Here is a 24,566-nt window from a genome sequence, read left to right on the forward strand (position 1 = left end):
CGTACGAGAAAGAATATTTCTGTGAACATTAGTCTGCTATAAGAACAGGGAAAGTGGAACAAGCAGTTGCGGCTCATTTTTTATAAATGCGCCATGGAGTTCAACAACTAAAATTTCAGGTAGTGGATCACATCCCTAAATTACGTAGAGGAGGAAATATTACAAAAATGTTGTTAAGAAAGGAAGCGATGTGGAATAGAAGACTGGAGACTCTAACACCCCAAGGACTAAACAGGGAATACCGGTTGCAAGCTATTTTTCAAATGTAAATTGTTTTTAATGGGCTTTAATTTTTGAGTTTTGCAGATACTATGTTTTGGGCAAAATTGGATAATCTGAAAAGAAGTTACATTTTTTTTGTATATAAATGTGGCAATGTAACAAGTTTTGTATCTAATAATATGTTGTGAAGTGTGTATGAATAATGACCAGTAGATGGCGAGATATTGCTAGGTATAAAAGGCTTGCTCATTTAGTGGTTGGTAAGCTTTAGAAAAGGCCAGATGTAGGCCTGAAACTTTGCTATATCCAAAAGCCATGTATATCAAATAAAAGCTTTTTTAATGGAGAAAAGAAGGTGCTGTTGCTATTTTTCTATACGCAAAAAGTCACCATCACCCTTCCTTAACCCCATGGCTTTAGGCATCAAACTAACCACCTGGAATTCATAGGGGGCATACACCATTTATATGGGCTCTAGATTTGAATAAGGAGTTTTAATAATCTGAATTTGAATGTGGTTATTGCATTGCTATTAAATTTAAAAAATCTCTGCAGGTTTTAAGTGTGAAGAATGCAAGAAATGCAATGATAAACCAAAAAACAAATGAAAACCTTAAATCTGCAATTGATTTAATTACTACATATATTAAATTCATATCATTAGTTAAAAGAATTAATTAATGTGCTGTCCGTTCATTGGGGGTCAGTGGAGTTTGTCCTCATTTTAATCCCTAAATTTCTGCATGCCCCTGTCACACTGCTCTGCCCGGTCATTTCTTGATATGTAAATAATGCTTCTAATTAATGGTTTTGAAGGAATAGCCCATGCATTTGATTGGATGATTTCTAAAGGTCTTTTTAAGTGAAATTATAAAAAATTGGCACTCTAAAAAACCTGCATATTTTTTATCTAATTTATTCAGCCACCAATTGATGGTTTTTGATGGGAAATTGTGAGAATATAAATCTACAGCACTTGCACTTTGTTGAATTGAATTGTTTTTTAGAAAACGGCTTTTTTTAAGTGACAGTATTGAAAAAGCCAGTACTTTTAAATAATTGCACTTTTCTTATTTATATAGCACAAATCCCTCTATTGACTCAATTAATTAACTCCCGATTGGTATTTGTAGCTGAATCAAACAGTGGGAAGTTATAAATAAAAGTGTTCTAATTTAGGGGGTTATCTTTTTCTTCCTCATCTAATCAATGTGGAGGGGCCGCGCCTTTTTTTCCTCTACCCTTTGTATTTAAGGGTTTTTTGTTTTTTTTTAAACTTACTAAGTCTACGCTGATCTTACTGACTTACTAAGTCTACGCTGCAACATGCCGCAGGTAACAGCTCACAAGGGTCTCGCGCTAACTGGAGGTTTGTCTTCAGTTTGGAACAGGAAGCACAGTAGTGGAGAGAAGCCAGAGATTCAAGGTACCAAGAGAGAATTAGAGGCAACATTACCAGGTCTAAGTCAAGACAGGCAGCGGCTAGGTTCAGAAATGAGAGTCAGGCAAAGGTCAGGATCAATCAGGAGTACAGAAGAAAGCCAGGGAAGCAAGTTAAATTTGATGGCCATGCACTGGTTATTGAAACCAGTATTCCTTTAAAATTTTGCTTCACGCCAAGATGCGGAGTGAAGCAAAATGTGCTGATGTAGCCACACCTGCACACCCAAAAGGACGCATCTTCAAAGAGGAGCACCACCAGAAAATAGGCATTGGTTTAGATGCATGTGTCTGCCAGGCTGGACCTTGAAAAGAGACTTTGCATCACCCCCACCCACAAAGCAGCCTCTGGACATGAGGAACCTCAGGAAGCTTGAGATTGACTTTTGGTAGAAGTTTAGAAGCCTGAATGTTGGATGCAGGTTCCTAAAGGTCCCCATACATGGGCCAATAGTAGCTGCCGATATTGGTCCCTTGGACCGATTCGGCAGCTTATCGGCCCGTGTAGGGGCAGAAACGAGGGGCCTGCCCGACCGATATCTGGCCTGAAATTGGCCAGATATCGATCGGCCAGGTTAGAAAGTTCAGTCGGATCGACTGCCCCATTGACGCCAATTTTTTTTTTACCTACACACTCCCCGATATTGCCCACACTCCCCGATATTGCCCACCCGCATGGGCATGGGGGCCTTAAGTATCTAAGCCATAGCCCTTCCATTTAACGAGATATTGCAGTTGCTTCCCCGAGCCTGCAGTCCAAAATATCCTCTACTTCAAATTCTTGACCTTAAATTAGGACCAGGAGTGGAGGAGGAACTAAACAGCCAAAAAAGATTTGAAACAACAAGCTTAAGTAATGCAGAATGGAAAACTGGATGTATTTGCCAGGAAGAGGGAAATTCTGTCTAGATGAAAGGTAAAAGCATTAACTTTGAGTGAGATAGTGAAGGGCCCCTGAAAATGTTAACCAGGTTTTTTTTTTATTTGCCCAAGAGTTTTAAATTGGTAGATGAAAGCCAGACCTTGTTTCTAACTTTGAATTCAGGATCCTTACCTTTCTTGTCAGCATATACTGTAGTTTCAAGTTTTGGAGTAACTTTAAATTAGAGGTAAAAAGGTTAATTGGTTACAGACTAATGGTACCAGGATCTCAGAGAACACAGGAAAATAGCAGGATAGATGCCATAATTGACAAAGAAATATTACTGTTCAATGGATCAATTGTATGCATTATTGTAGCCAAATTCAGCAAGTGGAAATCATGAAACAAGTGGCATCTTGATGAAAGCCAACAAAGACAAGTGTTTGATTAATTCTTTCTATCTGGCCATTTGACTGGGGATGGAAAGCAGAAAATAAACAAACTTTGTAGAGTTTAGCAAAGAGGCTTCTAAACTGAAGCATAAACTGGACCCCAAGATTTGAAACACCCTAATCTGGAACACCATGAAGCCAAATTATTTGTTATATCATCATTGACAAAATATTGGAATGTGGCTGGTACATTACAAAGGCCAAATGGCATAACCAAATATAAAAATGTCCATATTCCTCTCAGATCAAGTTTAGAGAAAATATTGGCTTGTATAAGGCTGTCTAAGGCTGAAACAGTTTGTGTGCACTATTTTGATTTTGTATATTTTATGTATAAACTGCATACATTTTTTTAGAAACATCTTGCATTAATATTTATGAATATTTCTCTCAGTAACCAAGTTCACATAGAAATGAAAGATGTTTTAAACTGCAAGTTTCAAGATGATTTTCAGACATCTTGAAAATGCTACTAACAGTGCAGAGATTTGCAGCTTGGTTACACATTTTAAATTGTTCAGTATTTGTTAATTACAAAAATATATTTTCTGGGGTCAACTTCCTGTTAGGCCCCTTTTTGCCTTGCTGTCAAGGTATGTCTATTTCTTGTGCAGTGTTTTAAAAATTCAGTATTGTTTACTGTAGGTTTTTGATTTATAGGAGTCCGGAATCTCATTAGCCAAAATGGCTCAAAATAGTGAACTAATTTACATTTTTCTATGCCAACCAATTTTCAGAGTCACACTTGAAAACTTGTAGAATATAAATTGAGGCTAGGCAATGCCCACTCCATCACAGACCGCTCCCACTTTTAAATGTACATGGCTCACTATTTATGCAAATTGCATAAGTTACGTATACCTTTACTCCAAAACTTACGCAATTAGTGTAACTTCTGCAAAAACTGCCTAGAAAACTATGTTACTTGCCTAGTAACTTGTGAATCAAGCAAAAGATAATGCAGAGAAACTTTGCAGGGACAAACTCCACTGACCACCAATGAATTAAAAACTTACATAACTTATGTATGAATTCCACTGACCCCCCCAAATAAAATACTGACTTATTAACACATTAATTATTGTTACTATTTTTATGAACTACTACTGACTAGTTATTGGGCCCCACAGTAATATGTGGAACTTATGCAAAAACTTACGTAACTTCCATATGAAGCAATGCCAGCCAGAGCAGGGTAGGAAGTAGTGTAGGGTTTCAATTTAGGGCAAAATCTACTGGACCCAATGAATTGACTGTTAATTAGCACATTAATCAATGGAACTCTTTATATGAACTGCTTATTATAAAGTAATATCAGCTGTTTATATTCCACACACAAGGGGCGTAGACCAAAATTCTGGTCCAGCACACTTGTATTCATGGGGGGCTCCATATAAATAACTTGTGTGGGTTTCTGATGGCAGCCCTGGATGTAGGTACATCACTGATTGCATCAACACGCATTTTTGCTTATAAAGGAAGCTGGCAAGTAATAACACATACTTTTGGATTAGGGATTATAGGGTTTATTTGTGATCCCAAATGCTGTGTGCAAAATGCAAAAAAAGGCCCATTTTCTTTGCACATCTGACACTTAGTACACAACACTGTAGGCAGGGGGTGCAAGCGCTTAAAAAGCTATCACTTAGGGCTGAGTTCTTGCACTTGTGCCCTCATCATAACTGACCCTCATGTGTCTTAAAACAAAATATGGAATGGTTAGTGAAAAAGAACCTTCAACTCAACAGATGAACCACACCACAAAGAAAGAAGACATACTTTTCCTTCTCCTTTAAGCTTGTGCCATAGTAAACTCATGACTATGAATCATGTATTTTGTCATTTTTGCATCTAGAAATCTATTTCCACTTCATGTATACATCATAACTTTACCTCTCTACCTAGTAATACATTCCCAATATATAAGCATGGAACTGTGACACCTGCCGCTACATTATAGGTGTATGTCTGTAGCAACAGATGGCATTAGAGTATAACTATCAATGGATTTTCCGCATCCTGTGGAGTCAGATACTTTTTGAAATCTGTTGGGTTTTTTTTATTTTGTTTTGTAAAATCACCTCTGCATGTCTGACCTTTTTGCCTTTTTTTGTTGATCCGGCTGAATTATATAAAAGCTTAGAACTTAGAAGTTGAATTGGGGGCTTATATACCTTTTTTATATTATCTTTTAAGATTAAATATAGTAGGATGGCCATGCACTTGTATTTTAGTGTGTTATATAAACTTATATGTAATAAAAATATTTTGGTATATAAAGATATCCTTGCAGCAGAGACTGTACTGTACATATGTGAATTCCTTAGATATTCCAGTGTACAGAGAGTAGGTAATTTATATGTACAGCATATGCTTGTTTTACTGGTGCCCACTACATGATTCGTACATACTGTACCTATTACTAGATCTGTACATATTACACAATCTGTACCCACAGCCAGTCAATTTGTATGGCATGCTTGAACCCATTCTGGGTACATAACAAGGACTGATTAACTACTATAGTATTTTCAGTAGGCACAGTTTACATTTGGCTGCTGTCCTATTACTCTTAGTTCTCTTGTGTTCTCCTTGGCACACATCCCAGGACAGGTGGGGGAGTGTCTCTTCCTAGCGAGAGCGTTCTGTACCTTGTACCTGCCTGTCTATTGCTTTTACTGTACAAGCACACATTATGTAATTATGTTTATAAGCACGCTGGAGGAAACACCAACTGAGAACAGAACATCTGGGGAGGAGTGACTGCAGTACAGTACCCAATGTACTACAGACTGCTAACAAGAAAATTAATAGAAAGCATGAAAAACCACACATATCTCTCCTACTAGTTCCAATATGCTGAAAAATCAGGCGTTAAGATGTATTGTACTTGTATATTGTATTGATAGTTTTAAAATCCTCAACTACATCAATAGGAGACTTTTATTTAGATCAGGGCAGTTTTAATAAACAGGCACAAGAGGCTTATGCCCAGGACCCACCATCATTTTAAATAACTGGAAGAGTGCTACAGTCTGGTTATTTCTTTGCCTTTTTTCTTGTGGCATTACCATTTTGTAATTTTTCTGCTCCCAGGGCAGCACGCCTGGGGATCATGTCTACTTTAGTAAGTGCAGACCGTTTCTTTGCTGCCTGCCTTACTATATTGAAATTCAGGTGCTTGAGGGTTATTCTTTCACAAATCGCAGTTGGGGCCCACCAATGAAATTTTGCCCAGGGCCTGCTAGTACCTTAAAAAGGCCCTGATTGGTACAGCAAAAAATATTTTTCTATATGAAACAAAGAGTTGGTTAAGGTTTAAGTCTGTTTGCCTGTCTTTCTTAATCTGGTTTATCCCTGCATTAGTCTGTCATCTCATCCTTTTGTAGCAGTATTATTTGTAATTATTCACTTTTGCACCCTCATCCATCTATATTCATCTGAATTCCCTCATTGCGTTTTTCATTTACCCCTCCACCCCACCTTTCTATTCTGTCAGTGAGTCTCCCTTTTTAACTCCCCTTCTTAAGGGGGTTAATCCGCAGCACATGGCTGTGCGAGTGTTATTAGTACGTCATCACAGCTTGATCACATACAAAGACACGCTGCAGAGATAGGGAGGGAGAGGTGAGCGATTGATTCTCAGACAGATAAAAAGATAGATGTTTTACAATAGCAATGTACATGTATGCGTATCGGTTTTTATTACCCTCAATAGGGGGAACGATGACATAAAGTAAACAATACATAGGCCCATAAGGACTATTCTACAACATGTATTGTGCAAAGTAGTGCTTGCTAAAGGTTATTCCTTCCAACATGACCCTTTCAAAGATACTAAAAAGTACACCTAACATTGGGTTGCACATATTGCAGCATGATTTACTTATGTATTTTTCATTAGTACAGCTACTGAAAAAGAAATGTGGAGATTTGGGAAAATATGAAGTGAGAGAATTAGACCAGAAGGGAACACAGTATAATGAGTAGACATTTAGATAGATCTAGGAATGAACATATATTAAAAACTGGGTGATGGGTTGGAAAATAACAAGTCTGACAGCCTCGGAGACTGATAGAGTCAAATCACAGACTGAATTAAAAAGGGGCGGGGAAGGTAGGAGGAGATAAAAGAGGAAAAGGGTGGTGTAAACAGATGAATGAGACAGATTCACATGCACAAGGAACAAGATGCACAGAGACACACTGAAGGTAAGATTCATCTTGCACTTTTAATGCTGTCTTTCAATGTAAACTTAAGCCTAAAAGAGGATATGGATTACAATGCTTTATTTATATTATGAACTTACTGCGCAAGTACAGAGGTACAGTAGTCCTATAACAATAATGGTAATAATCTTTGTCTTCAAAGTTGTTCACAGCAGCTTCACATATTCTGATCTTTTAAGCCATGTTTTGCCTGCCACTGGCCCTAGAAATAGATTGTATGCTTTGGGCTTCTGTCAACAAGCATAGCTTAGGGGTCATCAGAAATATATACAGGTATATATTTTCTCATGCAGAATGCACTGCTTTATATGTTGCCATGAAATGTTAATCTGAATTATTATTCAGCCTTGCATTATAATGTTTTATTGTATATTGAAAGTTGGTCCCTAAGCTAAGGGCATCTTTAGAGGCACAAATCTCCACTGCTAAAGTGTCTTGGTGGCCTTGGGCTGGTAAAAAAAGCAAATTTCTAGACTAATTCTTTGTGAGCTTTAGTTCTTCCTTAAATAGAGTATCGTAACATGCAAATTCAAGTACGGCTTATGAATGCAAAGGACAATTTGATAAAAAAACACATAGGAAGGAAGACAGGAGCTGTGAGGTTTGCTATCAGTTTCCGATGTATGCCAGATAGCACATGCAAAGTTTTTCTCTCACTTTTTTAACACTAGGGTTCCAAACAGCCAACAGCCGATAGTGGGACTTGTTGTATATCAAATATTGGCGTGCCCATCTTGAAGAATCCTGATTTGCATTTTATACTTTGCAGCACATTGCTAAATGAAGGAAAAATGTCAGACTAGGTGTTAGGCAAGTGGGACATAGCTCATGCCTGTGTAGCCCTGGGTTGAAATGCTGTTCTGAATGTGTTTTTATACGCACACTAACATGGAGTGATTATGTTAGAAACACATGCTGAATTAGAAAGGGGTGGAGAGAGAGGAGGAGATATAACAATAAAAGAGGAGGTGGCAAGCCATGAGGGAGAATCACAAATTCAGAACATAGAGAACAAGACACTGCATGGGAGAGAGCAGTGAAGGTGAGTTAAAAAGAAGTATGCAGTGAAACAATGGAATAATGCATGAATGTACAGATAAGGACATAAAGATGCATGGAGAGATATAGGTTGACAGTAACAAATTGATTGGTAGAAACACAATAATGTGGGTTGGTGGATGGATGGCAGAAATTGGTATATAAGATAGACTAACAAATCATACACAGAGTGGGATAGATATACAGACTGATGTAGGAAACTGTGTTGATAGAGCGATAAGACAGAGATAAAGGAAAAACAGATAGGTAAAAGCAGGATAGGAAGGCATAACAGAAGGTGGGTGGATGTAAAAAATAGGGATGCATCGAATCCAGGATTCAGTTCAGAATTCGGCCAAATCCACTCTCCTAGCCGAACCGAATCCTAAAAATCATGTGACTTTGTCACATAAACAAGGAAGTTGCAAATATTAGCAGCATGTGGCGACATTTAACCCTTCCAAAAGCTAATTAGCATATGCTAATTAGGATTTGGCTCGGTAATCAGCAAAACCCTTTACGAAGGATTTGGGGGTTTGTCCAAATCTGAAAAAGTGGATTCAGTGCATCCCTAATAAAATACTGGTGATACATGTATAAAAAATGTAATACATGGATGATATAAATGTGATTTATAGAAAAAAAATGAATTTTAAACTAAGTGGATGAATGGCTGGATAAACAAAAAGAGAAAGATAAGATAGAGGGGAGAGATAGAGGTATAGGACCTGTTATCCAGAATGCTTGGGGCCTCGTCTTCCAGACAATAGATCTTTCTGTAATTTGGATCTCTATACCTTAAGCCTACTACAAAAATGATTTAAACATGTAATAAATCCAACAGACTTGTTTCCTCTCCAATAAGAATTAATAATATCTTAGTTGAGGTCAAGTACCATGTACTATTTGATTATTACAGAGAAAAGGAAAATAAATAATAAGAAAATTATTTAAAATCTGAATTATTTGATTATAATGGAGTCTATGGAAGATGCCCTTCCCTAAATACAAAGCTTTCTGGATAACGGGTTTCCGAATGACAGGTTCCATACCTGTATATGGAAAGAAATAAAAAGAGAAAGAAAGATGCAGATATAGGATACATATCCAGTTGGACTGGCCCACAAGGGTACTAGGAAATCTCCAGGTGGGCCCAGGTGTCAGTGAGCCCTCCTTTCAACCCAAGCGTTTTGTCCCATTCCTCATTTTTGTGCAATAACAAGAGAAATGAAGAGAAGGACAGATGAGAGTAAATAAAGAGAAGAGGGTATGAAAATAAAGGACGTGAGCAAATAGAGAAAGAAAGATTGTTTGGAGAATGGGCCTAAGGTGCAAGGTTTTTTGGTGGGCTCCTAGCATCCCTGTATGATACTGCAGATATAAACTACTTGATACACACACACGTGGAAGGCGGAGCTGAAATCATAGCACAGGCATGTGCGGAACAGAAGGATAAGTTCGTACAGTTAGTACTGTACAGAGGAGGGAGTGGTTAGCACAGTACAGTGTGTCACCAAAATGTCCTAGGGAAAAATTACACAGAGTACAGTACAGAAGGTGTGTTCTGTATACTGTACGGAAATAGAAAGGGTGGCTTGAATCAGAGACACAGTGTACAGTACAGGACACAATCATGTTCTATTCATAGAGGCAGCCGAGTAGTTAAAAAAAAAAAAAGGGGAGGGAAAAACAAGGAAGAATTAAAAAGAAAACAATAACTCAAATGTAACTGTTGAATTTGCAGAATGAAGCAGTTACTATAGTTTAGACTACCTGTTGCTGAATTAAGGCACCCAGCATTTCAGAACAGCGAGAATAAGAATGACACAACTTGAGACCATTGGCCAAATGCCCCAGCTGATGGCTTCTTGCAGCACTTTCCACTCCTGCCAATGAGAAGCATCTCACCACTATATGTAGGATGGAAGTGCTGCCAGTAGCCTTTGGGGGATGATTTTGAGCAATAATCTCCCACTACTGTTTTACGGTCATGCAATGCTGGGATTTTTCAATATGGGTGCTACAGGTTTCACTACTGTGGAGTAGTGCCCATTAAAATGATACATATACCAACAGGAAGGGGTACTTATACCCTTTCCATTAAAGTGGCAAACCCAAATACTGCTCTGTTAAAGGCTACTGATTATGCTCATTGTCTGTCCTTACAGACAGCTAGAATTTACTGACTAAAAGGAAGGAGAATACATTCATTCATACAAGAAAAGTGACTATATGATTGCAAAAAGTATTTTATTTCTCTTAAGGTGAAGGTTAAGACAAAATTGCGCTTACACTGCAGTAAAATGTTCATTTCTGACAAAAACAAAATAATTTAAATTACAAATTCATATTTGCCATCATTTTGACAGTCAGTTTTTTAAAATCTCAAATTAAAATAACACAATTTTACCAGTGTAAGTAGTCTTTTTAAATGTGAAATAATTGACACAGGCCAACTGTCAACCCCAAAAAGTGGCTGTATAAATTTAATTTCTATTTAATGACAATTCAACGTCAAATGAATTTCAATTAATTTCTCAAGTTTTACTTCACTTTTGTGAATTTCCACCTACACGTTGACCCACAACTAAGAAGTGGAGTTAATTCATAACCTAGAAAGACAACATTTTGTGTCGAAACCATTGCATTATTATTATTTTTCACTCCAAACGGTGGATGCTTCTTACACCACATTCATTAGGTCTCTGACCACCTCACATCTCATTCCTTAAGTTATATAGTCATCACGGATATAGTCTAACCTTGCTACAATGTCATGTGAGTGGGCATATGATTCATAATCCATTTAAATGCTTTGCTCTTTTTTGCAGTTCATTTCATTTTGATGGCACTGTTCATGTACTGAAAGCAGCAACTGAAGAAACTGATTGAAAAGCAAAACTGAATTGATTAACTGCTGCACAAAAGCTCTACATAACTAGTGCAAGAAAGTCAGCACTGTACGGGGCTGCAGAGGAAAGGGTACTTCAGTGGCAATACGCTACAACTACAATAAGATTGTGGAAGCACACGCCATAAAAGAAAAGGTATGGTATTGAAGTAGGTACATTTAATTTGTCAAATAAAAGGGATATCCTCAGAAAATGCAACTGTACAAGGGGTGCCAGGAAGAGAGCAAGGCAAAAAGAGAAAGGAGTATAATAAACATAAGAGTGTGGTGTAAAAAAGAAATCTCAAAATCTAAGGGAAGGGGAGAAAGACTAGTAAGATGGGCAGAAGTGTCAAGGAAACAGAAGGAGGAGTGATATACTGAAATGATGGGAGAAAAGAGAACGAAAGTAAAGAAAAGGAAATGAATGGACAAACTATAGAAAAGGCAGAGGAAGGGAAAAGGGAGTAAAAGGGGACAAGAATCGTGTAATTGGCAGAAAGGAAACAATTAAGCAGCTGAGAATAGAAAAGTTGAGAAAACAGAGGAACCGACTGGGAAAAAAAGGTCAAGAAGTGGTAGAAATGAGAAATTTAAATAGGATCTAAACTCAAACAAAATAAATTAATATAAACTTACATGTTTCTTTATGCACCGTTGCAAGTTACTTTTAAGTTCTGTTTTAGCCATTTTACACTGCTAGTACCAGAATTTTGGCTGTATTAGTCAGAGACTCATCAAACCTCCGGTTAACTGACCATACAGGAATAGCATAGAAATTAAGGGTGCTGACAATCTGATTTTAAACACTTAGAACTTGCTAAAAGCAGCCTACAAGTCTCTCAAACTGCTTATACAGTGACTCAACAAATTAGTATACACTGCAAAAATGCTCAGAGGACCACTCTTAGCTTAGATCAATTAATTTTTTGGTTTAGATCTAGAGGATCTAGATTTAGAGGAAGAGGAATGGGGAACAGAGTAATGGAAGGTGTAACAGAGAAGCCAGGAGAGGACAGAGAGGAGGGAGAAAGTTGAAAAAAAACCAAAAGTATACAGACTATATAACAACTGTGCAAGTAATGAATGCATGTACTCAACCAGTGGGTGGATTTAAATGCATTCTCTTTACAAACAGGTATACCAAATATTGACAATTTAAGCATGAAATCTCCACTTTGTGAGAAAGGTCCACCAAATCCAGAGAGAAAGAATCTGACAAAAAATGAGACTGAAAGCCAGCCCAACAAGGCCCAGACACGAGTGGACAGCGAAAAGGATTCTGGGTATTCAGGTAACAATCATACATCAATCTTGTCTTTGTCCCAGTCTGCCAATGACAGAATGACAGCTCACACCAAAAATGGGGCAGGCACATTTCAGGGTTACAGGAGCTGAAACCCGTAGCCTGCTGCCAACTCTCAGCACCTAAAGACCACCCAAAGGAGGTTGGCATGTTTCTTTTTCTTATTAATGGGAGCCTGAAACAACCTGACTGCCTAGAGCAATCCTTATGTAGTTGGGCTTGTTTTGCCAGGCTTCTGTATATATGCCTGTAAGTCATCTATTTAGAACAAAACATTTAAAGGATGATTTACCAGGTGATTTGCCAGAAAGTAATGTGGCTCCATTCAACTCAGGAAAAAATGAAAATGATTTTACACAGGGCTAGAGGGAACAACCTTGCCCCTTCCCCTACAGACGTTTTGTAATTTGAACAGTAATAGGAACAGATAATTTTATAATTTTCTTTTTTGTCTTCTGCCTCTTTGTTCTTTAACTTGCCACACACAGGCCAATAAAACTGCCAACTCAGCACTTTCAGACCAAATAGGATGCTTAGTAGCCAGTGTTGTGATTGTCTGACCATATCGCGCTAAACACTGGCTATATCTGCATCTGATTGTTGATGCGTTCCCCTCCTAACAGTCTCCTTTAGCTGTCTATGTGATCTGATCATTGGTCTAGGGGCCAAACAACTGGATCAGCCCACCACATTGGTAGCTAAATCAGGCAACCTTATCACACAACCCCATCTATTTGTGTATGGGCAGCTTTAGACTGAAGGCTGCCTACTAAAGTTAAGAGGGCATGCAATACTATAAGTAATTCCCACCAATACTGTTCTTTTTTCCAGTATTCATCCATTTATGTCCTCCATGGGCTTTGCCATATAGCCTTAATATTATTAAATGCATCACCACCTTTTTTTGTTATCCCCTGCTCCAAGTTATCGCTCACATTGAAATGTTACGTTGCCTTCTCACACACTTTAGTGCCTTCTATAGTAAGTTATTTTTCTTTAATGAACCCTCAATATCAATATACAGAATCATTTGTATGTTTTAAATTAACCAATAAGCTTTCTACAAGGAAAATGATTAAAAGGAAATTGGCCCTTGAGGATTGGTAATGTCTGAATTGAGTGCATGCTTGTTTTTATACTATATAAAATACAAATTTTATATATATGTTTTTTACTTGATGCCATTCTACAGACAGCAGTTCAGAAAGCACAGGCTCTGAAGAGACCAAGAGTGGAACAGCAATTATAAAAGTCTCAGATATTTCACAAGTGACTACACCGGCACAGACAACATATACTCCCATCTACATAGTGCAGAATATTGTATTAAAACAGGTGAGGAATAAATTACTGAAGGCATGCTGTGCAAAAAGGTTAGTACTGAGAAACTATGCAAGAAGCTAACACAGTTTTCTTCCATTTTCTCATTCTGCAGCCAAGGCTTCTTATTCTGCAGACCCCCATCCGACGTCACCGCAAACGCCCAATACATTCTTCTTATCTTCCCATTCTTCAATCTTATCCTCGGATTGCACCCAAGGCGGCCCTTCCTCCAACACCAATTAGTCCCCCATCTTCCACTCCAGATACTTCAACAAACAATCAACCAACATTGTCCCTACTTGAGATTTCCCTACGATCCCTTGCTCTCCTGCGCAGAAACCAGGAGACTCAACGCTCTATCAGGCAGTTACGAGCTCATACCAGACTGTATGACCTAGCATTACGAGGGGAAGAGGGTGGGTGGGAGCGGCTATGTAGAGCAATGGAGAGGAGTGGGGGTTACAAGAAGTACTTAACATCGAGTGCAACTATAACATTACCAAAAGAACTGACAAATAACAACCACAACTTAACATTAAGAGACAATACTATTATGCCAGTGCTGAGAAATACAACTTCTTCAGAAAAGCCTACTGTGTCCGAAGAACCAGCAATATCTAATAGGACTGAAGGGGACTCACAAAGAAACTATTCATTCATGAATGTCAGTTGAGTAACTATAAGTAACTGTGCCCTACAGAAAGGTCTATGGGGGTCTCCCTAAACTTCTGAATGATGTTTTGCACCCACATATTGAAACTGCAGGATCTGTTTTCCTTATTTTTACACCTATGTATACTATTATATATTTGTTGTTTACTTTTTTATCTTCAGTGTATCAAGACAATACATGGGGCTGAGCCTCAAGTATCAGTGTTTATGTTAAATTAAGTATTTTATAGAAAATAAAACTTTATTTTGACATTAGTCTGACATGGGTAGATCATTAAGTGTCACAGACATGGCTACCAGGATTTGGTGCACTACATGAATAAAAATGGAAGTTACATGATTTCTGTGTTAACCTTCTAAACACACCACATCCATTTAAATGCAAGTAAAACAATAAGTTCTACTTTTGCAATGAAAAATACACAAGAAAGGAAATATTCACAGTGAGAACTTTAAGCTCTTTACCCTTTAAAGGAAAGCTATACCACACCAGAATGAATATTTAAAGGAGAACTAAAGCCTAACTAAAGAAGTAGGGCAGAAATGTTGTACATTATGTTTTGGGTTTCTGTACCAGCCCAAGGCAACCACAGCCGTTTAGCAGGGAAGATTTGTGCCTCCAAAGATGCCCCAGTAGCTCCCCATCTTCTTTTCTGCTGATTCACTTACTGAGCTTAGGGGCCGACTCACAATATACTGTATAAATATAGTATATAAATGTAACAGTAAAAAGCTGATTGGTAATTCATTCAGATTCACATTACATGATAATGACCACCCTTATTTTCTGCTCGATAATTTGCAACCCCTAAGCTCAGCTTCTCAACAGCTGCTCAGACCACACTGAGCATGTGCACTGTCCCAGACAGTTCTGGGGGGGGGGCAGAATCCAAGATGGGGAGCTCCTGTGACAACTGTAACGACCTATATCATTACTACTATAAAGACGCTGAAACTTTAAGCCAGTAAAATATGACATTTCTAGCCATATTCATTTTAGGGTTTAGTTCTCCATTAACCAACAGACAATTTATAGCCTAATAAGTGACCAATTAAAGAATCTTACCAAATTGGAATATATGTATATCACTAACTTTTACATCACCATTTTGGTGTATTGCTCCCTCTTTCCTTCCATTAAATTACTAAAAAAAACACCCAGCCAAAGAGAATGTAAATGTCAACTATATGAATTTTAATTATACACCCAAAAAAACTGTGCAGTTGGCACCAAATATACCTATCACAGTTTGGGAGTGGACCAAGATACTAAAAACACAAGAGTGTTTGTGTAGCAGATTTAACAATGCCATGTCACCTTGTGGCCACAACAAGTATTACAGATGAGAGGCGTAATGCAAATTTTGTAGTCCAAACGTTTGCCATATTGATGTCCTAGACATTAACATTTGCCTCTTCCCGCTTTCGTTTTTTCTTCTTCTTTTTATGAACAATGGCTAAGTCTCCCTTCCTCTTATATTTTGGGCTAACTGATCCAAAAGGGCAGTATCTTAGTTTTAACCCTTCGGGAACAGTTCGAGGTAGTCTGTCTGGAATGGGGTGTAAGACTGAAGACTCTCCATGGGCATCTGCTATGGTGATGACACCTTGAAATTGGGGAGCGCACACAAGTCTGTCCCCTGATGCTTCATCCTGTGGCAAAAGGGCACGGCAGGGTGTATCTGTGCATGGAGTAGCTGTCACGTTGTACAGTCTCCGGACACCATCAACTTTCACTTTCTGGGTCTTGCAGCCAGCAAGAGGGAAACGATGGTTGGTGAAGCTATAAAAGGAGAGAAAGGAGACAGAAGAACTTTTGCTAAATCAGAAGGAAATTTTATTTACTTAAAAACACAGAAATAGCAAACTACCTGATTGACGTATATGACATGCCTTTACATTGTGTACCCTATAATATATAAGCACAGATTGTTTATAAGAAGACATTTTCTATTTACACACATCCAAAGATGATTTTTGGAGACTCCAATCTTTGTAAATAGGTGGAATAATAGTGGGACTGGCATCATAACTTCTAGTAAGTTTTTTTTAAATAAATACACAGAAGTAAGGATGCTGAATACAGACTGAATGGTAATTTACTCTCAGTAACATTATTTACATCACTGAACCCCAACCCTAATTTGCATATTCTTGCATATTCAAGAAAATTGCCTTATCTGAATTAAAATGTCACTTCAACTGTCCAGTGCATTAAAGTCTCGATTTTAAAGGTGACATATTATGTAAAAACCAAGAATGCGCCAGTGCATTATACTTATATTGCATGCTGATTTATTAAAAAGTTCTACAAATCCTACTAGCGCATCCCATCTGTTCCACTTCCTGCTGCCTCCTTTTCCAGGCTGTGCAGGGGAGCTTGTGGCACTCTGCACTGTAGGATAGGAACCAATCAGCAGCTAGGTTAACCTCATAGGGAACTAAAGTAAACAAACACCTAAAATGTGATATTCTCGCATCTTGACGGCCTTTTTGCACGCTAAAGAAGGCCATACATAAGCAGCCTCAGCTTGCTGATTTGGCTGCTTATTTGTCTGTGTATGTGGCTCACTGATGGGCCTACCTGATTGATTTCTTTCCAGGTTTGAGGTTCCCAACAGATGAAGACCATTTTAATGAACCAAAGTGATCCTCATCCAATAAGATTTTCAAACCTGCCTGAGACCTAGGTTTTGTCAGCCCCACTGGATGATCCAATTACTGTCCCTAGAGTCAACGTTTGGATAAGCCCTATTTGGGCCAACATGTGGATGGACAAATCAGACCCAGATCTGGTTGTTTGGCAGCCTTGCCAAACAGATATACCAAAAAAAATATTAGAAATTGCTAGTCCTTTGGGATATTAATCCTTTCACAGTCACTTAGCAGTACTAGAAGTTGCACAACACTAAAACAGATCAGCACCTATGGCAACAGAGAAACCAGAAACTAATATAGTGTAGTAAGAGCAATCACTTGTACTTAGCACCCAGTGTTGCAAAGAAAGTTGTTTGAAGGTGTATTTCCCCTTTAAATCTAAAGTGTATAGATAGAGATGTTCATAAAGACACCAATATTTAGTCCAGTAGCCTCCACCCTTCAGAAAAGTGCCAGACATCACCTTTACTTGCAGGCAGAACCACAAGGGAAATACACACGCCTGCATGACTCTCATTTAGACTGAACTGGAACACTGCGATTTTACATAACTATATGTGACTGACTGAAGTTAATGTGAGTGCAATATAAGCTTTTAAAATTATTTATTATATTTTTAATGGTATTACACTTTTAGACGTTTTATATCTTTTATTGGAATTTGCAGATACTTACATGCAACATTTTAGACCACTAGTCTGTAAGTAGGCACTTCTGCTGAAGGGCGGAGGCTACATGACTGAATACTTATGCCTTTTTGAACATCTATATCCGTATACTTTAGGATTTAAAGGGTGAAACACGAATATGAAAAACTTAAAAAGAGTAATGGCACACAGGACAATTTGGAGCAATTTGCCCCTCCAATTTGTGTGGTTTTGTTCCCAGCCTACAGAGCTAAAAAAAACTGAAGTGACAAAATTCAAATCTCCCCAGATGCCATTACCCTGAAGAAATGTTGAGGTCAAAATACATACTGAAATGGCGATCATAAATGAATATATCTTACCTCTCAGGATTAAAACCTGCTGGGGCTTTGATAAGCCATACTTCTAAGTCAGGATCAGAAGTTACCGTACCTTCACACACAGCCACAGGCTTAAAGTTCAAGGGGCACTGAAAGCTTTCTTTTCCTCCTAGAAGGGTATAGACATTGTGTTATTGTTATATTTATAGTATGTGCATCTGTGTTTAACAGTCTGCTAATAGCCCAAGTTCAAAGTGTATCATGTTGAATTTTGTTTTTTGATGCTACCATATCATAAACTTCTTCTATATGGAGTCAGTAACCCTTTTACCACAGTTAATCATTTGTTGCACAGACATCCCAAATGTAAGCAGTTGTGCCGGTTTCAGAATACTGACTTAAAGGAAAAGTAACACCAAAAAGTGAAAATGTATAAAAAAAAAGTGTAAATATTATGTACTGTTGCAGAAACATTACCACAGTTTATACAACAAAGCTGGTGTGTAGCACAGGGGTAACTAAATAAACTGAAATCAGACTAAGCAGCACAGATTACATAGATAACCTCAGTAAAATACCTTTGTACATTTAAATTCTTTTATTTTTTTGTGTCACTGGCAGTGAAATAAATATACACAAAACTGCCTGTATGTTATAGTAACCATTTCCCTTGATTTGCCAAATGAACGGACAGAGAACAAAAGCAATTGGCTGAGTTGGTAGCTGGACCCTCCCACCCATAGCCAGTTTAGGGTGCAGTGTACCAGGCACATCAGTACTCTGCTGTTGGCTAGAACCATGTGCATGGCCTTTTCAGGAAACTTAAAAGAGAAGGGCCATACCAGAGAAAGCTAATTTTGGGTTGCACATTGAGAGGCCCTATCCATAAAAGTTGTACATGTGCCCTAAAATAAGGCACGAACCAAGTCAGCAACTTTAGTATTTGGCCAAATGACGGTCGGGTAGGCCCTATACAAAACTACCTCTAACATACCTAACAACGCTATTGTTTAGAATGAGCGAGTCCTAAATTTTAATTGGTAAATATATTAAAAGCCTGTGATGACCCTTTTGGTAGGGTTTCCACCTCATCCTGCCTAAGTCCAGGGTTGGACTGGGGGGTGAAGGGCCCACAGGGGCCGGCCGGGTCCCCTAACCTGCCCCCCCCCCCCAAGGTCCTCCCGAGTGCGTAAATGTAATGCGTCAGGGGAGGTGTGGATGGGCAGGGGGAGTGCTGGCAAGGGTCGGGTCTGGGCCGCCGGGGCCCACCGGGATTTTTCCCAGTGTCCCAGCGGCCCAGTCCGACCATGCCTAAATCAAACAGTTATTAAACCAACATTTTGAACTGCTATTTACCGATTACTTTCGATACATGCTACTGAATACATTGATTACTCTGCAGCATTACAGCCTGGATCTTTACCAATTACTAAGTTGCAATTTAGGACACAAATATATTAAAGTGGAGCTCAACGTTTTTGAAAAGTAAATATAATTTCAAGCAGCTTTGCAATATACATCAATTAAAAATATGAAGACTTTTCATGATTTTAATGTATTAATATGGTTTGGAACAGTTACCTAAGCCGACTAAGACAGAAAGTAGACAGTCAGTCTTCAGCCTGCATCCTACAGGGGATGGCAATAAAGAAAGGAGCATCACAGTGCCAGGATTTCAAATTATGCAAAAAGAGAAGAGCTGTTTTGCAGCTGGATTTCCGCATATAAAAATGGTATTTATCCATACTTTTTGAAGGAACAGGTTACAGCAATAGGTATATTAGGGGTTTCGGTATTGAGTGGGGCTCTTTATCCAATTTTGCTTTGGAAGCCAAAGTCTAGTTCTAAAGGGATAAAGTGGCTTCTATCAGCGCTGCGGAATATGCTGGCACTTTATAAATAAATGTTAATAATAATAATAATACTAACTCGGGCACACACAGGCAGCATTTTGGAATAATGCAGCACAATCTGTCCCCATGCATGGGACTTATTCCCAGGATACAGACAGGCAGGTCTGTGCTATGCCTGACGACACCATAGATAAAGTAAAAGTAAAGGAGTTTCATTGCCAGGCATTCATCGGCCCACCATTATTATGGTGTATGGAACATTCCCTTCTGACGTGAATTTAACGCTGATAAATGAAAGCGATATAGATCCCCACAAAGCACATGTACGCACCACCTCCCGAAGTATCACAAGCAATATAAATAATATATCATAAGAGGCACGTTATTATGGCCCGGAGAGGTCAGACTGCGCCACACACATATAATCAGTAACACCCCACACAGAGAGCTATAGTTTGACACCCAAAAACGCGTGTATGGAGGGAGCTGCCATCTTACCAGGCACTTCCATGGCGGCGCTCTGTATAACACGGGCCTGTGCATCACGGTGCAACGTCATATCCGGCTACTATGTTTTTGAGTATTTTAGGGTACATCGCTCCAATAGTATAGGTATAAATTAGGTATAGGTTTTTATGGCTACGGCATATTTGTTGAGAGGAAACTGGCAACCCATAGCCGGCTTCTTAAAGGCACTTTTATAGCGGGACTCTGGCTGAGCATCCTGGGAACTGTAGTTTGGACTCGGTCCAAATATTAGTTCTCATTGTCAGTAATATAAGAGGAAAAGTTAAGTTAAGTCTAGTGATGTTAAAAGTCAGAATGATACTTTTGGATTCAAGAAAGTGCTGTATAATTCTCAGTTTTGCCTACCTGACTGTAACCTGATATTTTATCTGAGAAAGTGCAGCCTAAAGCATGTACATATACTCAACAACATGCAATGCCAAGTCTACTTTTAATATGGTTATGTCTTATATTTTTAATTAGATACATTATTTTTTATAATTTGAATTAATGTGACATTTATTTACCTTTTGCAAGTTTAAGTGCACAAAAAAGGGCATATAACATCACTAAGCACTATTTATAAGGATATATTTTACAGGATATTCATGGCATTTGTGTATTATTGTCCTGTGTGATATATTAACCAACAAACATGTATTATCATTTGTTTTAGATCAAAGTTGACCCAATTGGGAAATGACCAACATCCATGACATGAATATAACTGTCAAGTTTGTTCACTTACAAGCATCCAAAAGCTTGTATTGCGCAACAGTATCTTTATGTTTATGGCCTTGTTACACATTTTACTTATTTTATATCAATAGGGGTATGAGAGCTAGGGTGCGGTTGATCTGGGGCTTATGGTCAGCTAGTCACAGATTCTCCAAATTAGATCCTCTGTGCTTACTACAAAGCAGAAGTGAGTAGCCTATTCTGCTTGGCCAATGAGGATGCAGCTCTCTTCTATGTTGTTCAGTTTGTTACACATGGATGGTTATTTCTTATCCTGCACATTCAAGGGCTGGATTAAAAGACAATCATTATGTCATACAAATAAGTCAAAGACTTTGGGTGCCATAAAATTCCTTTAGGGGGCCCACATCCTACCCACAGGCTTCCAGTAGGACAGCCCTGTTCTACACAATTAGTGCTTCCAAATGGGACAGGAAAAAGCAGCATAATTGTAAAAACAGCCCATGAGGCATCCAAAACTTTAGTTTCATGATAAATGGACTTTCTAAATTAGAGGGTGTACTGTTCTGTATAAATGTATATGTTACATATAGTTTACAATTTACTAAACTATTTACTACACTTAACCTCAACCTATGCCTCTGGTTTACATCATGCATTATTGCTGCTGTTTTCCACATGTCCACTAGATGTCATCCTTATCTAACATTTATTTTACATGCATAAACAAGTTCTCATGCTAGTTAAAAATAATAAAAAAAAGCACACAAATACAAGAGTATTGTAGAAATGATACCTATATTGGCTAACAATAAAAATACATTGCAAGTTTTCAGCGCTTTAAGGCCCCTTCATCAGGCAAAATACAAATGAAAACTGGAATGGCACAACATTTGTTTTTTTTCTGACGAAGGGGGCCTTAGAGCTCTTCATCCTCTCCTTAATACAGTGCAGTCGTCCTGTCCCCTTCGCAGAAAAGCACCCCCAAAGCATGATGTTACCACCCCCATGCTTCACAGTAGGGATGGTGTTCTTGGGATGCAACTATTTTTCCTCCAAACACAGTGAGTGAAGTTTAGACCAAAAAGTTCTACTTTGGTCTCATCTGACCACATGACTTTCTCCAAAGCCTCCTCTGGATCAACCAGATGGTCATTGGCAAACTTCAGACGGCCTGGACATGTGATGACTTGAGCAGGGGAACCTTCCGTGCAATGCATAATTTGAAACCATGACGGCGTAGTGTTCTACCAACAGTGACCTTTGAAACTGTGGTCCCAGCAATCTTCATGTCATTGACCAGCTCCTCCCTTGTAGTTCTGGGCTGATTCCTCACCTTTCTTATCATCAGTGATACCCCACGAGGTGAGATCTTGCATGGGCCCCAGTCCTAGGGAGACTGACAGTTGTCTTTAGCCTCTTCCATTTTCTAACAATTGCTCCAACAGTTGATCTATCTGCACCCGAGCGTATCTCATTCATAACAGGTCTTTGAGAGCCAGAATTCTTGCTGATTGCCAGGTGTTCAAATACTTATGTGCAGCAGTGCAATACAAATAAATTCTTTAAAAATCATACAATGTGATTTCCTGAATTTTTTTTTAAATGCTGTCTCTCACAGTGGGAATGCACCTACAATGTGAATTTCAGACCCCTCCATGATTTTTAAGTAGAAAATTGCAGGGTGTTCAAATACTTATGTTCCTCTCTGTATTTAAATTAAATAATAAATTATTAATTTATTATTTAAAAGGGATTATTATTAATTAAAAGGGATGAGGTGAGAACTTGAGTTCCTAAGCACTGAGAAGTAGCTAACCAATAATCATTAAGTGGCAGGTTAATGTAAACAGCTGGTGTATCAGACAGGTAAAAAAATCAACTCGCTTACATTTCCTGGAGATTTTTTTTCTTTGTGCCCAATTTTTGTCCAAGGTCAGGTTATTAAAAAAATAAACTCAACGATATGGAAATCCGGAGCGCATAAAAAAGGGAACAAAAGAAAAAATGATAGTGTGGCAACGTTTATATAAAATGATTCCTTAACCCCGTATAAAGTGTTACTTGTGCTCAATAGATTAACATTCACACCAGGGTGCAGTACCACTAACTGCTTACCAGATGGCAGTGTTGTTGAAGCAAAACAAACATGATGTTTTCATTTGCAGAATGTAGCCAAATGAACGGATATTGTATCCTTGAAGTGGAACGCAACTGTATCAACGTGCAGACCAAGAATGGTTATCCTCTTGCAGGCTGTGGCTGTAACCTCAATAAGGCACACAAAGAGAAGAACCGCCACTGGTGCAATATTATTTATTAAAAAACAACTAAATAAAGAATAAAACTTACAAAGGTAGTGTGATACAGGAGCTCAATGTCCACAAAAGCCCAACGCGTTTTGTGTACTTGCCGGTACACTTCCTCAGGAGCAAAGATCAAATGGTCAGTTAGTGGGCACTGCACCCTGGTGTGAATGTTAATCTATTGAGCACAAGTAACACTTTATACGGGGTTAAGGAATCACTTTATATAAATGTTGCCACACTATCATTTTTTCTTTGCTTTTGTTTTGTTCCCTTTTTTATGCGCTCCGGATTTACATATCGTTGAGTCTTTTCGAGACCCAGTCAAAGGGGTTGTTCTTAGACGGAGCTGCAGTAAAGAAACTTATAAACACAAACATTTGGTTCACGTAAGATTGGATACTTCATCACATCTGAGCGCTGAGGACCTTTGGTATTGTATTTTACCTCACTGCAAACTTCTATTAAAAAAATAAAGCTTGCCTGATTTAGGTGGTGTTTTTTTTTTGTGTAAAATGATATTGAAAACAATTCAGCACAAAGAACAAAAAGGAACGGATACCAGAAAATATATTCCCCAAGCATCTACGCATCATAAATAACCCCCCTGATCTGTAATTTGGGATAAACGCATCCATTGGATAGATGCCCAGTTACCCAGATCACGACACATTGCAGCCATTGGACCAAATCAGCTACATCACCTTAAAGCCAACCCTGATACTACAGATAGTATATCTTGATTAAAGATCAGCACTGTTTTACAGGAGCACTAACGCCAAATATGAAAAGTAATAATTTTACAGGACTCGTGTTTAATATCAGCACTGCTGTGTTCTTACATCTCTTATCTATTGTCTATACAAAGCCAACTCTGTGTTCAGTGGCTTAACTTTTGGTTAATGCTGGCGCTTTTCATCCTCCTGAATAACACACAAAATTGCATCCTGCGGCTCCTTTTAACTTGAACTGGATAAAGTATTTGTTCTTTCCAGCATTACCTGGTAACTTTGTGTGCTTTGCATTTGTCAGGGTTGTGTCACTGTCATTAGTCTTAGATAACACATAAACTGCCCCAAACGCCCTGGTTGGAAAGCTACAGATATTTTCACATACAAATTAAATGTTTTCTATACACTGT

At 38.4% G+C, this 24,566-nt stretch overlaps 2 protein-coding genes across 6 annotated transcripts; one reads left to right on the top strand and one right to left on the bottom strand.

The window, feature by feature from the left end:
• Window positions 1-7,140: 7,140 nt before the first annotated feature.
• On the top strand, window positions 7,141-14,690 carry LOC100485719. 3 transcript variants are annotated; one of them, XM_004916958.4, is made up of 5 exons: window positions 7,141-7,188; window positions 11,076-11,291; window positions 12,273-12,428; window positions 13,633-13,775; window positions 13,876-14,690. In XM_004916958.4, the coding sequence occupies exons 3-5, from the start codon at window positions 12,299-12,301 to the stop codon at window positions 14,434-14,436; spliced, it is 834 nt and encodes a 277-aa protein (XP_004917015.1). In that variant the 5' UTR covers window positions 7,141-7,188; window positions 11,076-11,291; window positions 12,273-12,298; the 3' UTR covers window positions 14,437-14,690. The 3 variants fall into 3 exon arrangements, with proteins under 3 accessions (XP_004917015.1, XP_012824983.1, XP_031747314.1); XM_012969529.3 differs by having other exon boundaries at window positions 11,076-12,428; XM_031891454.1 differs by lacking the exon at window positions 7,141-7,188 and adding an exon at window positions 7,225-8,248 and having other exon boundaries at window positions 11,076-12,428.
• A 919-nt stretch (window positions 14,691-15,609) lies between these two features.
• cd3eap (CD3e molecule associated protein) lies at window positions 15,610-20,556 on the bottom strand. Of its 3 annotated transcripts, none has more exons than XM_002932604.5 (3): window positions 20,412-20,556; window positions 18,103-18,229; window positions 15,610-16,218 (listed from the first exon to the last, which is right to left on the bottom strand). In XM_002932604.5, exons 1-3 carry the CDS (start codon window positions 20,470-20,472, stop codon window positions 15,831-15,833), a joined length of 576 nt encoding a protein of 191 aa, XP_002932650.2. In that variant the 5' UTR covers window positions 20,473-20,556; the 3' UTR covers window positions 15,610-15,830. The 3 variants fall into 3 exon arrangements, with proteins under 3 accessions (XP_002932650.2, XP_002932651.1, XP_031747535.1); XM_002932605.5 differs by lacking the exon at window positions 20,412-20,556 and adding an exon at window positions 19,642-20,217; XM_031891675.1 differs by lacking the exon at window positions 20,412-20,556 and adding an exon at window positions 19,990-20,210.
• Between the last annotated feature and the right edge of the window lie 4,010 nt (window positions 20,557-24,566).

Source organism: Xenopus tropicalis, chromosome 8, assembly GCF_000004195.4.
Source record: "Xenopus tropicalis strain Nigerian chromosome 8, UCB_Xtro_10.0, whole genome shotgun sequence".
Classification (NCBI taxonomy): domain Eukaryota; kingdom Metazoa; phylum Chordata; class Amphibia; order Anura; family Pipidae; genus Xenopus; species Xenopus tropicalis.

What these genes read in the sequence shown, in the direction of transcription:
- LOC100485719 (XM_012969529.3), top strand. Translation starts at nt 12,221, where the DNA reads ATGCATGTACTCAACCAGTGGGTGGATTTAAATGCATTCTCTTTACAA. An exon ending in AAAGGATTCTGGGTATTCAG is followed by an intron (nt 12,429 to 13,632) that starts GTAACAATCATA and finishes GCCATTCTACAG; the next exon opens with ACAGCAGTTCAGAAAGCACA. An exon ending in AGAATATTGTATTAAAACAG is followed by an intron (nt 13,776 to 13,875) that starts GTGAGGAATAAA and finishes CTCATTCTGCAG; the next exon opens with CCAAGGCTTCTTATTCTGCA.
- cd3eap (XM_002932605.5), bottom strand. Translation starts at nt 19,720, where the DNA reads ATGCTCCTTTCTTTATTGCCATCCCCTGTAGGATGCAGGCTGAAGACT. An exon ending in TTCTGTCTTAGTCGGCTTAG is followed by an intron (nt 18,230 to 19,641) that starts GTAACTGTTCCA and finishes ATACCCTTCTAG; the next exon opens with GAGGAAAAGAAAGCTTTCAG. An exon ending in GCAGGTTTTAATCCTGAGAG is followed by an intron (nt 16,219 to 18,102) that starts GTAAGATATATT and finishes CTCCTTTTATAG; the next exon opens with CTTCACCAACCATCGTTTCC.